The sequence below is a fragment of the Centropristis striata genome, chromosome 4, assembly GCF_030273125.1.
Source record: "Centropristis striata isolate RG_2023a ecotype Rhode Island chromosome 4, C.striata_1.0, whole genome shotgun sequence".
Taxonomy (NCBI): Eukaryota; Metazoa; Chordata; class Actinopteri; order Perciformes; family Serranidae; genus Centropristis; species Centropristis striata.
In genome coordinates, this window is record NC_081520.1 from 5,201,327 (window position 1) to 5,216,719 (window position 15,393).

General features: G+C 37.0%; 1 protein-coding gene across 4 annotated transcripts in view; it reads left to right on the plus strand.

Annotated features, from left to right (window-relative positions):
- Nucleotides 1-15,393, plus strand: part of clcn2c (chloride channel 2c) — a 226,204-nt gene that overhangs the window by 176,192 nt on the left and 34,619 nt on the right. Inside the window, exons 18-22 of one of the 4 annotated variants that reach the window (XM_059330741.1) lie at nt 1,975-2,165; nt 6,831-6,942; nt 10,263-10,333; nt 10,794-10,868; nt 12,929-12,961. In XM_059330741.1, the coding sequence (XP_059186724.1) occupies nt 1,975-2,165; nt 6,831-6,942; nt 10,263-10,333; nt 10,794-10,868; nt 12,929-12,961 (482 nt within the window). Of the gene's footprint in view, nt 1-1,974; nt 2,166-6,830; nt 6,943-10,262; nt 10,334-10,793; nt 10,922-12,928; nt 12,962-15,393 lie in introns of all 4 variants that reach the window. The other 3 variants (XM_059330745.1, XM_059330743.1, XM_059330744.1) reach the window with 3 other exon arrangements.

The following is a 15,393-nucleotide window of genomic DNA, read 5'->3' on the forward strand; positions in this document are numbered from 1 at the left end:
AATTACAGACCAGTGACATGGTATGATTTATAGCAGTGAGTCTATATTTTTAGGCCAAGTAAAACCGACGCTTAGATCAAATATATTCAGTATAAAAAATTTTACAAAATGTAATGGTTTGTTTTGCAGACCCTAAAGCTTAACAAGAAGCTGGCAGAAAGTTCAACAGTTATTTCGAAAAAATAGATTTCGAGTTGGTTCTACCACGAGACAAATGGGTTGTGAGTAGGTGAGTGGATCTCAGGAGCTGCAGACACTAGACAGCTAACTGGAACAGAAGAGACGTGAAACATGGAGGCAAGAACAGAAGAAGCGAAAAGCTGATATAACCATCTGAATAAAACAAGATAAATTAAAGCTGCAAGCAGTGATGAACTGGACCGAGCAGAGTGCACTGCAAATCATTTGTTTCTTACCAAGATAAAAAAAACTTTAGATTTAGAAGTGTTAGATAATTTATCTTGTTTTAAGAGTTAATTTGTTATTTTGAGTGTTCAACATGCTTATTTCTAGATTTAACAATCTTAATAAAAAAAATCCTGTCAAGTGAAATTATCTGTCCATGCAGCAAGATCATTTCGAGTTCCGACTACATTAACCCTCTGGAGTCACCAAAAGCGCCTAAGCACACAAAAAAAAGACACAAAATGACTGAAAAAAGGGATAAAATGAGAAGATAAAATTACCACAAAAAAAAAAAACACAGAAGACACAAAATGACTGAAAAAGACACAAAATGAAACAAAAAAAGACACAAAATAACAAAAAAAGACACAAAATGACCAAAAAGGACACAAAAAAATACACAAAATGACCAAAAAAGACACAAAATTACTAAAAAAATAAATAAAATGACAAATTGACACACATTTATGTTGGTTAGCACGAGCAGTAAGGTCACTATGACTAAAAAAACAAAGAAATGAGCTCCACCTACATTAACCCTCTGGAGTCACCAAAAGCACCTAAGCACAAAAAATAAAAGACACAAAATGACTGAAAAAAGGGATAAAATGAGAAGACAAAATTACCACACAAAAAAAAACAGAAGACACAAAATGACTGAAAAAGACACAAAATTACACAAAAAAAGACACAAAATAATTGAAAAAGACACAAAATGACCAAAAAGGACACAAAAAAATACACAAAATGACCAAAAAAGACACAAAATTACTAAAAAAATAAATAAAATGACAAATTGACACACATTTATGTTGGTTTTTCTTTGTTTCTTTTTGGTTCAAAATGTTGATCCAGTAAGTCAGAATGAAAAATCAATTATTGTTTTTATCTTGTTTTTAGACACACGTTTTTTGCAGTGTGAAGACTGTCGTGTGCACCGATCACTGTGTCTGATGTCATACTGATGTTTGTTTTCAACGTTGCGGATGTTGTTGGACTGCGCGTCCCTTCCAGTCTGTACCAAAAACAAACTCCGGCGACCTTGGTGGCGTGCTCATTAAAGTGATTGATTGATTGACAAACTTTCCCAGGCACAGCTTGCTGATGCCGCTGCACTCTCCACCTCACTGAAGTGCAGATTTGGTATTCCAAGGCTGTCTCAATTATGCAATCGTGCAGGAACAATTAGCTGCGGCATTTAACCAAATACATAATCAGCACGTACTGTCACAAAGGCAATTACTTAAAGCAAGCAAGCTGCCACCCACCCGCCACACACACACACACACACACACACACACACACGTTAATACATATCCACTGCATTCTGGGCTCCTGTTATGTAACTCAGCTGAGCTCTCTGCAGTGCTGCAACATGTGTTTGGAATCTCCTGCAGTCTGCTCACTCTTCCCCTCTCAAACAAGTTTTACTGTCTCTTCTCATCCTCCTTGTCCTCCTCTTTTTCCTTCCTGCTTCTCACCCACCTCTAACTCCTTTTTTTCTCTAAATCCTTCCATCATTTTCCACTTTCTCCCTCTCCTCACCTCATTTTTCTGTTTGTCTCCCAGAGTCCATGATCCTGTTGGGCTCAATCGAGCGTGCCCAGCTCCAGGCGCTGCTCTCCCTGCAGCTGGGACGCCCCAGACGGCTGGAGTACATCAGGGAAAGGGCCGTCGAGGAGAAGAAACGTCTGTCGGTTGTGTCCAACTTGGGCAGCGAGGACGGAAGCCACCGGGCCAGTCAGGAAGTCCGCTTCCAGGTCAGAGGTCACAGTGGAGACAGATGAGCAAACGCCTTAGGCTTTATTATCTCTTTACAAGTTGGTTATAGAGCGGCATTGAAATCGGCTCCGTAAGTGAACTGAAAACTGTGCTGACAAGCTGGGTAGCCCAGAAAATTTTAATATTTTTCCAGCAAAGCCACAGAAAGAAATGCCTCAAAACATTCAGATTGAACAGTTTTGTTTTGTTTGGTAAAGAAAAGCAGAGCTGCAGATTTAGCACGAGCAGTAAGGTCACTATGACTAAAAAAACAAAGAAATGAGCTCCACCTACATTAACCCTCTGGAGTCACCAAAAGCACCTAAGCACAAAAAATAAAAGACACAAAATGACTGAAAAAAGGGATAAAATGAGAAGACAAAATTACCACACAAAAAAAAACAGAAGACACAAAATGACTGAAAAAGACACAAAATTACACAAAAAAAGACACAAAATGACCAAAAAGGACACAAAAAAATACACAAAATGACCAAAAAAGACACAAAATTACTAAAAAATACATAAAATGACAAATTGACACATAAGACACATTTATGTTGGTTTTTCTTTGTTTCTTTTTGGTTCAAAATGTTGATCCAGTAAGTCAGAATGAAAAATCAATCATTATTAGGTCATATATAGATGAGGTTGTGCTGAAAAAAAGTATACCAACATGGCATTTGAACATTTTTAAGTGGTGTGTACAGGCAGGATTAAAAGGATTCAAAAAAGGAAAAAATAGCCCAAGACTCTATAGAGTTAACTCCACCATTGGTTGGTAAGTGAGACTGAATGAAAAACATTCTTCAGGCGCTCAATGTTTCTGATGTACATCAGTGATCAGTGATGGATAATTTGATGAGAAAGTACTGCAGGAAAATCTGATTTGTTTCAGATCTTTAGGACAGACTGTACTTTGCAAGTGATCAGGATATATATATTTGGAGTATGGACACGGCTTAACCCTCTGGAGTCTACGAAAGCGCCGGAGCACAACTTCTTCATGACGTCAAAATAAGACACAAAAATGATCAAAAAAGACACAAAATGACTAAAAAAAATAAACAAAAATGACCAAAAAAGACACAAAAAGACACAAAATGACTAAAAAAAGACACAAAATGACCAAAAAAGACACAGAAGACAAAAATGACAAAAAAGAGACAAAATAGCAAAAAAAAAACACAAACTGACAAAAAAGACACAGAATGACAAAAAAGGCACAACAGACACAAAATGACCAAAAAAAAGACACAAAAACCACACAAAAAACACACTAAAAGACATGAAAAGGATTGAAAAATGGACAAAATAGTCCAAGACTCCATAGAGTTAAGGGTCTGCAGCCATGCTTGCTGCTCTGTGAGCCTCCATATGTAGACACACCGTTGATGTTAGGAGGTATAATATTTATTATGTTTGCCATCTAGTGAGTTCTGATTTACTTGTTAGCACCAAAAGCACAGCTGAGGCTGATGGGAATGTTTTTAGTTTAGCAGCTATTTGGTCATAAACCAAAAGAAGTGGACAAGTTCAAAATTTGACCTGATGGATTTTTCTGTGAGGCAAAGTTAAGAAATCATCCGGGAAAAGTTTTCATCCTGAGGGGACATGAATGTCTGAACCAAATGTCAGGGCAATCTGTCCAGCAGCTGGACAGATATTTCTGGACCTTCCATAAAGGCCACAAGCATAAGCTATAACCAATTTTATAGAGTACATTTTGTTGTGCATGGCATGGAGATAAATAAAAACCCAGCGAGACACTTTGTGACATCTTCCTTTTTCAGAATCTTTAGGATAATATTAGCAATTTGAGAGTGAATAATGATATCGATATTTATTGAAAACAAGAGAAAAATGAATCCAGCAAGATAAACAGTACAGGGTCTTTAACAGTAACACAGTTACAGAAACAGTCATCTGCACTGAAAGGTGCTACGTCCATTTACAAAATTCAAACATGTTATTCCCATGGTCTAAGGCAGTACAAAAATTCCTAAACTGGGAAATGACTGTGTTACGGCAGCAGCCAAGCACACCATACAAAATATGGAAAGGTATTTAAAATATAGGAAACAAACTATCTAAAAACAGCTGTACAACTACAAATGTACATACTAAAATATGAATAAATAAATAAATAAAGGTTAGGGTTAGTTATTTAGTTTTAAAAAAAAATAGTAAACATGAACAATTCCTTCCCAAATCCAAAAACTACTGTCCTAAAATGGTGATGTCATGAAATATAGGGGCCTGGAAGTGCTTCATATATAATGAATTGGAAAAGATTCCTATTCCACTCTCTCTACCCCACTGCTCGTTTGGTCATTATTGCAAAACCTTACCCAAGTGAGTGTGCAACTTTCTACAAGTCGGTTTATACAGAAGTTTACATATGCTTCACATAAAATGGCCACTGTTGTGACCATCCTGATAGCCGATTTGAATGGAAATGTCCATTCTATTGATACATTTTCAGCTTCAGAACCAAGAAGAAAGCAATGGAATAATAGTCTAGATGGATTTCAGAAAAAGGGCCTCCTATGAGAAGTGAGGAGCATTTATGGGTACAAGTCGGGAACCGGCCTACCTTACATATCTCAAGGGTGCTGAGTCAAAAAAAATGGTTCCCAAGCAAAATTTTGAGTTTTTGACCTTCTAAATTGTATATCAAATGGCCAATTGCCCATCTTGCACAGTGATTGGACCATTCCCCCCTTAGTTTTTTTGTAAGTAGGCAATCAAGATGAGGAAATTAAGTTTCTGGATCTATAGTCTAGGGTCAGAGCAAGAATATAGTGGAGGCTCAGTGTCTTTTTTTATGTATATATATGTATGCAAAATACCAACTGGAACATTTAAAAGTGATATTGATTGAATATTTATGTCGGCCTTAAAAAAAACACACAAATAATGCTTAATTTCACCTTAAAAGTTGGTATTTACTTTACTTTCACTTTTTGGACAATTCTGTCTAGACTATAAAGCCCATTTAGGGATTAAAAAAAACAAAAAACATTCTGTAGGTCTCCCATCATTGTCTATGAAGCAGCTCCAGACTTTAGACTATGACATCACAACACTGTGATTGACTTCTCTGCTCTCCTTCTTTAAAAAAGTTGTGCTCAAGTACAGTAATACAGCTTGAGCATTCTTGGAAATAACATATTGGAATTCTTAAATGAAGTGATTTGGGTGATCATATGAAGGTGTTTGTAATAGGAAGGATGGAAAAAGTGTGAGATTCATTCAGAAACACACTTTGTTTGTATGTGTGACGGATGGATAGCTTAGAGGATTATTAACATGTGTTATTAAGCCATCAATAACAGTAATGAGGAGATGGTGTGCGTGTGTATGTGTGCGTGTGTGCAGGCACGCGTGTGTGTGTGGTAGATGTCTAAATTGGTTCCAGGTCCTGCACTGTAGTGCTCAAAATGTTGATTTATCTCTTTTTTTATGTCTTCATTTCTCTTTCATCAGTTTGCAGAGAGTAGCTTGGTAGAATGCCCTCAGGCATGAATGTGGGGGTGGAAGGAAGTGTGTGTGTGTGTGTGTGTGTGTGTGTGTGTGTGTGTGTGTTACTCATTTACCTTATCTTCCTTCTTCTTCTTTCTTTTCTCAGACTTTATGTCTTATTCCCCTCTTTTTTTCTTCCTGTGCCATTTAAATCAATGCTTCTTTTATGGTTTCCTGTGTAAATGGTCACGTAAGTCTTTAATTCCACAGGGTTTAAAAGTGTTAATATCTTTGTATTAAACCTTTTGATAGCTGATTGCTATTTATGATACCTTTTTTATGTGTCTTTGTTATGGTGGAGAATCACCTGAAAGGGCACTAACACCAACCTTTACTGTCAATACCTTCCGTAACATCTCAACCATTATTTCATATTCATTTTTAAAAGATATGAATGTTTTACTCTTTGAAAACATTAATTTTTCACCTTCCAGAATCCATAAACAATCCAAACTTTCGTATCAGAAAGTACTTTAAAAACATGTTGCAGAAATTCTAGTAAAGAAGGGGTTAAAGCATGAATAATGACAATTTTTGTGTTTAAAAACCTCGGCTGACCCACAACTGTTTCTCCCTAACAAAAAACACATGTTCTTTTAATTAGTGATAATTGGACACAGACCTTCATAAATAAAACATGGGGAAATGATTACAGAAGCTCCAGCTAGCTGATGTCCAAAATTAAATTAAAAGACAGAATCAGCCGAGTATTTTAGGAATTTTAATGAGTTTACAGATGGGCAACTTCGTAGAATAACAGCTGAATATATTTTCAACTAGTTTCACTCAGACATTTGATCTGTGAAACATTTAATGGTTGAAATTAGAATGTTCCCCCACTTCAGAACGACATTAACATAACACAGCGGAAAAAAAGACTTTGTATGTCATGGAAACGCACTGAATTCGTGACATTTTACATCAAGGCCAACACAAAAACCCTCAACACCCGCTGGTTTTTTTGATTTGCCTTCATCTCATCACTCCGAAAACAGTACATCCATTTGTTTAATGAGTCCGCAGAAAGAGAAAGAGGGGTTGATCTCTTAAGCAGGATCGGGGGCTTGTGAGTTTTGAGTGCTGTCTCTTATGTATCTCTTTGTGTGTGTGTGTGTGTGTGTGTGTGTGTGTGTATGCAGATCTCTACCGAGGAGTCGTCCTTCAGCCCTACTCGTCCAATCCCCCAGAAGCCCCTCAAACCTGCGCTGAAGAGACCCTCTGTGGTGGAGCGACCCACCGAGATCCCCACCAGTAAGAAACACGCACACACACACACACGCACACACACACACACACACATCCTTGTACTGTATCTTTGTGAGGACCCTCATTGGAATAGCCAATACCTAGCCCCTTACTCTAACCCTTAACCTAACCTTCACCATCGCAACTAAATGCCCAACCCTAACCCTAACATAAACCTGATTGTAACTTTAACCCTAAAACAAAGTCTGAACTCTCAAACAAGCCTAATTGAAATGTCCTCACTATGTTGGTTAAAAACGTGTTCCGGTCCTCACTATGTAGGAAGTACAAGAACACACACACACACACACGCACACCCTTGTCCTTCTATCTTTGTGAGGACTCTGTTTACATCAAATGCATTCCCTAGACCCCTAACCTTAGCCATCACAAGTGAATGCCTAACCCTAACCCTAACCACCTAACCTAAACCTGATTATAACCTGAACCTTAAAATCAAGTCTTAACCCAACAGGCCTTTAAAAAAAGTTTTTTTTTTCAGTTTTCTGGTTAAAGCCATGGTCCTCACTATGTAGGAAGTACAAGAAAACACAAACAGGCATCCTTGTACTTCTATCTTTTTTAAGACACATCATTAATGTAATGAATTTGTAGCCCCTGAGCCCAACCTAAACCGGAAACTGAAACTGAAACCAAGTCCTAACCTTCAAACATTTTTAGGGCCTTTGAAGAAGTGAGGTCAACCTGAAATGTCCTCAATTCACAAAAATGTCCTCACTCAGTTAGTAAAGAACTAATTCTGGTCCTCACTATGATTGGAGTACAAGTACACACACACAAGAGAGAGAGAGAGTTTCCAAACACTAGACAGAAGAGGCAATCAAAAAGGAAAAGAATAGAAGATTTAATAGATCCGGAAGGAGTGATGGTAATGGCCTCTCTGTCTCTAAACTCACATAACACTAATTGCACCTCTTATTCTTTCCCTCTTTCAGTCTCCGTCTCTCTTTCACTGTCTCTTGGATGATGAAAAAAATATCTAAGGAGTTACCGACTACCAGTCTTAATTGAAAAAAGACGAAAAAATCTGTTTTCTCAGCTCTGTTTCTCAACACAGTCGAGGCCTTTCAATCTCCAATTCAGACGTGTGCCATTTTGTGTAATTACCTAATAACTAAGGCTGTCAGACTTAACGCGATATTAACGCACATTCTTTTTAACGCCTCTAATTGTTTTGACGCATTAACAAAGGTTGGGTTATAATAACATTTTGTCTGATGGTAACTATCAAGCACTGGGTAAAGTAAATGGTATTTTTAATGGAAAGTTGAGCTATAAAGCCGTGCCAGATGGCTGTTGGCAAGTTGTTTGCAGTAACTGTTGATATGAATTGAATTACCACCACTTAAATACTATTTGATTAGCACAGCTAATGCAGACAGCTCCTTTAAGTATAAACTCTGAATTCTGAATTTGATTCACGTGGTTTTTATTTACCCAGTGTCCCTACTTTTTGGAATCAGGGTTGTAGGGACGATATCTAGTCTCATATGACAACATCTACAAACTCCGGCAACCCTGGTGGCGTGCTCATTAATGTGATTGATTGAGTTGGGTGACTTTATACTAGAGTTAGGAGTAGGAAGGATGGAGATTCATTCAGAAACACACTGTGTTTGTGTGTGTGACAGATGGATAGCTTAGAGCGTTATTAACATGTGTTATCAAGCCATCAATAACAGTAATGAGGAGATTGTATGGGTGTTTGTGTGTGTGCTTATATCACAATATCTACATAATATCGATATATATCAAGCCCTTGTCTACATTTATGCTCGCAGCTCTTTGCATAAGATAAATACAGTTTATAAAGCAGAGATGGAGTTCAGTTCAGGTGTTGTTCCAGTGTTTCCCCACCTGGCTGTGATATATTTTCCTCTCTGGCAAGGTTGTTGTTTTTTCTTCAAAGAAATATTGAATTTTGTTTTGTTCCAAGATATGTTTAGTTTTACAATTTTTTTTTTACTTTCACTTACTGTTTCCACAGTGTGATCAGTGCTCAATATGAGAGAAGTTTACTTTGTTTTTAGCACAATCCAGTGGTTGGGGTGTGTTTTCAGGCTGTTGTTTGGAAGGTCCACATAGTGTAGCATTAGTGTACCGAGGCTAAGTACTCAGGCATTGTTCCTGAACAAAATGACTTTGAGTGCATCTGAAATGAGTGTGGGTGCACTTGTAGCTCCAGCATGGGCCAGTAACAGCAATAAAAAATAGTGTAGGTGTTATTGGTCCCCAACTCTGGCCCAGATAAACAGATTACAAAGGTTCTAAACAGTAGTTAGTGAGATTAAACAGAGTTAGCTCAACAGGAAGTGCGAAATCGACTGTGAGTCCCAAAACACTATCTAGCAGCACACGTTCAAAGCACAGAACTACCCCTGAGAATGTCCTCCTTCCTTTGTCTTTGAGATCATTATCAGCACAGACGGACTACTTAATGGACCAACCAGGTTCAGGCCCAGGGGCCTAAAGTGTCAGGACCCCACCCTGGCCTTTGCCTGACACATAGTGTCTATAAATAAATGCAAACAAGAGACCCAAAGTGACCAAAAAAGACTCAAAAAAAACAACTTTAAAAAGACACAAAACAACCATAAAAGACACAGAATGATTACAAAGAGACAAAACATATTCAAGAGAGACAAAAAGACCAAGAAAGGGCCAAAGAGGGACAAAACCAATAAAAAAGACATGAAACCACTAAAAAGAGACACAAAACAGCCTGAAAAGACACAAAATGACTACAGAATAAAAATAGTTGAAAATAAATGACATAGACAAAACGACCAAAAAGAAACAAAATGATTACAAACAGAAACAAAGTGATAAAAAAATGACAAATAATGACTTCAAGGAGGCACAAAACAACCCAAAAAAAGGTAAAAAAAATAACTACAGAGAGATAGCTCCACATAAAACCAAACAAGACACAAAATAATCATAAAGAGGCCCAAAACAACAACAAAAAATCACCAGCAAAGCCCCCACATAGTCCATGTCTTTTAGCTTTTGCATGTCTGTGTCCAGGGGCCTATTGTCTCACAAACCTCCTCTAGTAATCAGCCAAGTTGAAAATGTAGTTATACTCCAGTTTTGTTTAGCAATTGTTATAAGTTTCCCTTGAAGATGAAGATCTTTGTCTTCTCTAGAATCATCCTCAGACAGACTCTTTGCAGATGATGCAGCTGTATTTGTTATGTTTTCTTTAGATGGGACCGGTAAGATAAGGTCTGTAAACAGAAGGCACATAAGTACTTAGCAGATGTATCTGTTTTTGAATCTCTCTCTCTCTTTCTCTGTTTCAGGCCCACATGATAATTCAGGCATTGCTTTAAAGAACCTGTTCTGCGCCAGTCCAGACACAGAAGGCCTGGAGGTGAGAGAGCCATGTCCTCGAATACACCCAACAACAACAACACCATCACACACACACACACAAACACACACACAGTGGCTCACATCCTGTCGTTCACACAATATGCACACCCACACAGTCCTATGTTATCTCTCACATACAGTCCTTCACGCTCTACAGTACAGTACCTCCCACACAAACAGACAAACACACACACACAGTACCTCAGCCAGCCTCAATATAAAACCTTTTTCACTTTGTCTCAGCCTTGCATCCTGCAGGCCTTTAAAAAATATCTTCACTCCTGCACCACCCTCCTATGCCTTGTTCCATAGAAATAGGCATCCAATAACTTTCTCCCCCAGTATTGCAGTGAAGTTCGGTCACGTCAAAGTGGCGTTGCAAGGACGTTTTTTGGTAAAGTCACACTGACGTTGAGGTTGTTGTTAATGTTGTTTGCTTGTCTCTGGTCGCCCTGAAGAAAAACAACAACCTGGAGATCCCCATGTCTCCTGAGCACAGGAGGCCGTCCAAACGGGTCCGGATATCCGTAGTGGTAAGAGCCACCGATCAGGGCTACCCAAATGCCTGGAATCCGCCCGGCAACAGGTTCATCAGCCAATCAACCAATTGTCACCATGCCATTCCATTATAGGGCTAATCCCAAATGCCGATGGACTGAGACCTGGGCCAGGCCTAGCCAGAGCCAGTCTGCGCCATCGTGCCGTAGTGTTGAACACCCTCCTCCTTGTACAGCCTGTAACCCCGCCCACTGACCTTTCACTGCCTCTAGTTGCTTACGTGATTGGCTAAGGCTAGGATCCATTCAGCTTAACCTCTTTTCATTGGTCTCCTGGTCAGTTGAGGTTATAGAGAACACTTGACAACTGAGATACCATTAAGGCTTTCTGGCAATGCCAACAATGTGCTTTCGTTAGTGGATCCTTAAAGACATTATGTGTAGATTTTTAAAATTGATGACCTATGCTTCCCTTAGTGGTAGTGTAAAAAATGATGCATGATTGTCTTAATTTTCTCCAAACAAACGCATAAAACAAGTTTTACCACACCTAAAATGTTACTTTTTACAATGTGGCTAGTTTTTATTTATTTATTTATTATTTCATTTTGTTGCCAATAATAAGTGTATCTACTGATACTTTACATTACGTAAATACTATTACATGCAGTAAGTGCAGGCAAATAAAGTATTGATAAAACCACAAATGTATTTTTAATACCAACATATATTTATACCCACTGTAAAACAAAATTTAAAAAACAGAGCAAGCAGTAAAATATAGTTTCAGTTTTATGAAATTGTGAAAAATTTCTTTTTTTAATGATCCTGCTTATTTTCATAACAAAATTATGATTAAAAAGTATGTTTTGCAGATTTTTTTTTTAATCAAAATGCTGCCATGTAATAATTTTATATTATTATTATATTATATAATTTTTTGGCAGCATTTTTCCAATAACAACATGTAATTTTATTTAATTCTGTGTATTAATAAATCTAATCTAAATTATTGGAATAGTGTTATTGTGAAATTAATACAGACTTTCTAAAAATAAAAAAAAAAAGAATAGAGAATCTGAAAAAAAATGTCCCGCATAAAATTTTATTGTTGAAATGAGCAAAATGAAATGCATACAAATACAATCATTATTTTTAAATCTTTTATTTCACAATTTCACAATACATTGTATATTTTGTCTGTATTGACTAATAAGGTTTTGTATTTTTGAATTTCATTTGTTATTTTCAACTTTTTTTCTATTGGTTTAAACCAAGATTTTATCAAACCTGCAAACAAACCTTTTAGAAAGCACTTTCCATCTGACAAAACTAAAGTACAATCACTGTCAGATTAAACTCAAGATGTGGTTGAGATGTTGTCAAATGGTCTACAAGGACGAGGCTGTTCAACCAAGCATGCTGTGCTGTCCATCATCAGCCGTGTCACCCGAGGTGTCCAATCAGTGACGGCCTCACAGGGCAGGCTTTGTTCCTGGAGTGACTCAAAATCCCATCATATCTGTTGTAATTGACAAAAGAAACTGTGGTGTTTAATGTGCAGGGGTTGAGGGGGTGGGGGGAGTTTGGAGAAAAGCACCGTGTCGGGGCGAGTTCCTCTGTGCATGCAGCGTTAAATATCTGAACAGGAGCCTCGATATCTCTTCATTAGGACCGGGCAGGTATTTGAATGACAGCGTTCCAGCACCAGCTCATATGAAATGATGATGCATGAGAAGTCCCGGGGGGTATTGGAAAAAAATCACCATAAACTGGGATGTAGCCTGCTGTCCAATTACCAGCGACCGCATCCCCCCCTCCAGCAGCGTGCATGTCAATCAATGAAACAAGCGTCTGATTATGAATTGAGAAAAATGATTCCACGATACAACAACATCCAGCGTTGCATGACAAATGATCAGACATCAATTTCTGAAAATCAAACACTATTAAGCATAATCATGCATACAGTCACAATACCTTCACACATCTGATCCCCATCCGTTCATCAGTATTGATCATTTTTTTCATAATTTATCATAATTATCATGAGTTTGTTTTTCACTCCTCACATATGATGTCATTCCATTCACTAGGAGCCACCTCCCAGCTTAAAGAGTTTCATTGCGGTGAGCATGTTGTCCACATTTCTTCTGCTGCTGCTCTGTTTCAATCCAGTGTTATGATGCAAGGCCAGATATAGACTTTCAATCTATAACTTGATTACTAACACACACACACACACACAAACACACAGTGGATCTTTGTCTTGATAACTGTTCTTGTTATCAAGACAAATTTTTATTATCACAGCTACAAAAAATCTCCCCACTTTCTATTGATTCAGTAGTACTGACAACACATTTGGTCCTACCATTTACACTGTAAAAAATGTCTGTAGATTTTACGGTGAAAAACTGCTGAACCATTACAGTAAAAGACGTAAAATGATAAATGGGTTAATTCAGCTTCAGTATATATATATACATATACACTACTGGTCAAAAGTTTTAGAACACACCAACTTTTCCAGAATTTAATTGAAAATGATGCAGTTTAATGTCTCAGTGTACTCTGAAATTAATGCACATTTGCAACATTTAAAATTCTTTATTGAGCATGATAGTGTTTTGAAAGTTAAAAAAAGATTCAAAATCACATTTTATGTTGGACTAAAGGACTAAAAAAAGACACAAAATGACCAAAAAAAGACACAAAATGACAAAAAAAAAAGACACAAAATGACTAAAAAAGACACAAAATGACTTACAAAGACATGAAAAGAATAAAAAAAAACGGACAAGACTCCATAGAGTTAAGTTGTTAACCCATTTCTTGTTCCCTGAAAAAGGCCTACTTGTATAATTCTGAAATGTACATTATTTTTCAGTTTTGGTTAAGCTTACCTTTTTTTATTTACCTCTGGCAGTTCACCACTTACCTTTGTACCCTTTCAAGCTGTTCATTTGACTTGAACTGCTTGAATTTCAATAAAAAACTGGAAAAATTGGGGTGTTCTAAAACTTTTGACCGGTATTGTATATATATATATATATATATATATACATATATATATATATATATATATATATATATATATACATATATATATACATCAAAATAGTTGACGATTAATTTAATAATCGATTATTGTTCGATTAATCGAATAATTGTTGCAGCTCTACTTCACACATAGTGCTCATGCTGTCTCCCCAACCCCTTCTACTATTAATGATTTGATCGTTAAGGTTACCACTTATTAAAATGTGCATTACTTGTCTGTGTATCTGCCCCATGATTCAGATTTGCACCAACATGTAAAGGCCATGATCATACTGACAGACAAAAAAAAATGTGCTACCCAGTCTGATTTATCCACCAAAGTTGCTGTCTATATGTTCACCACAGACCTTAACAGAAATGTTTATTTGTCCCAGACATCAGGGGAATGTAAATGTAACACATTAACAAACTATCTTTCCTTCTCATTGTCCGTCATTATTGTGTCAGTGTAACTCTATTATCCCTATTAATGATTTATACTTGAGGCACTTAAGGAACTCCATTAGTTTCTCATGTCAGTGACAATTATTGAAGTCTGTACACATTTTCAATCATTCACAAGCACAGAGCGATGTCAGGTCATTCTTCATCCGTGGCCCCAGGGCTTGTGTATAAACCCCAAGTATACGGCTGATAAATTACACTGTGGAGTCTTAATCTTGTTGATAAGTAAGAAAAAACTCTCTGACAAGATTGTGTTAGCAAATCTTGTACTGCTGCCATTACATTTGACCAGACGCCACAAAAAATGGTCCCAATTATAGCATTTTGGATCCTTAACCCATAAGAACCAATGGTGACACCTGTGTAACAAACACTTTAAATCTTATATAATCTCCCATATTCAGTTTTATGCTTCACATTAACTCATTAAATCCCTAAGTGACGTATACTCAACACCCTGGCGTGGTGGTCATGTGACTGTGACAAGAAGTGACTTCTCCAAAATATGGCTGTGACTGGAAACAGAAATGTGAAAAAGTAGCTAATTATAAAAAGCTTATTTTTTGTTAGTAGGCTAAGTTTAAACCCATTTAACAATTCTAATCCATTAATAGGATGTCCTTTATTGCATTTAACTTGTTCTGACTATATTTCCTGAACAAATTAAAGTCACAATTTTGATATATAAATGGTAAATTTTATTTAAAGAGCCCAAAATCACAAATCACAGATTTGCCTCAAAGGGCTTCACAGACTGTACGACACCCTCTGTCAAAAACCCTTTTAACAGGAGAATTAATGTCTTGATATTATGTTGTGGAGATGAAAAAAAAAAGTCAAATTTGTGTTTCTGTAAGCGGAAAATGTGTTTATTTTAAAATAAGAAATATCATAAACATAAATACCATAAGCACCCAATGTAACGTTTAAGTGACATCACAGATCTTTTACATTTGGTGGTAGTATTTTTTTTTAAAAACATCATAAATATGTTCTATGTGGTCCGCTTGTTCTGTTGTATAACCAAATTAGATTTAGATTAGATTAGATTTTA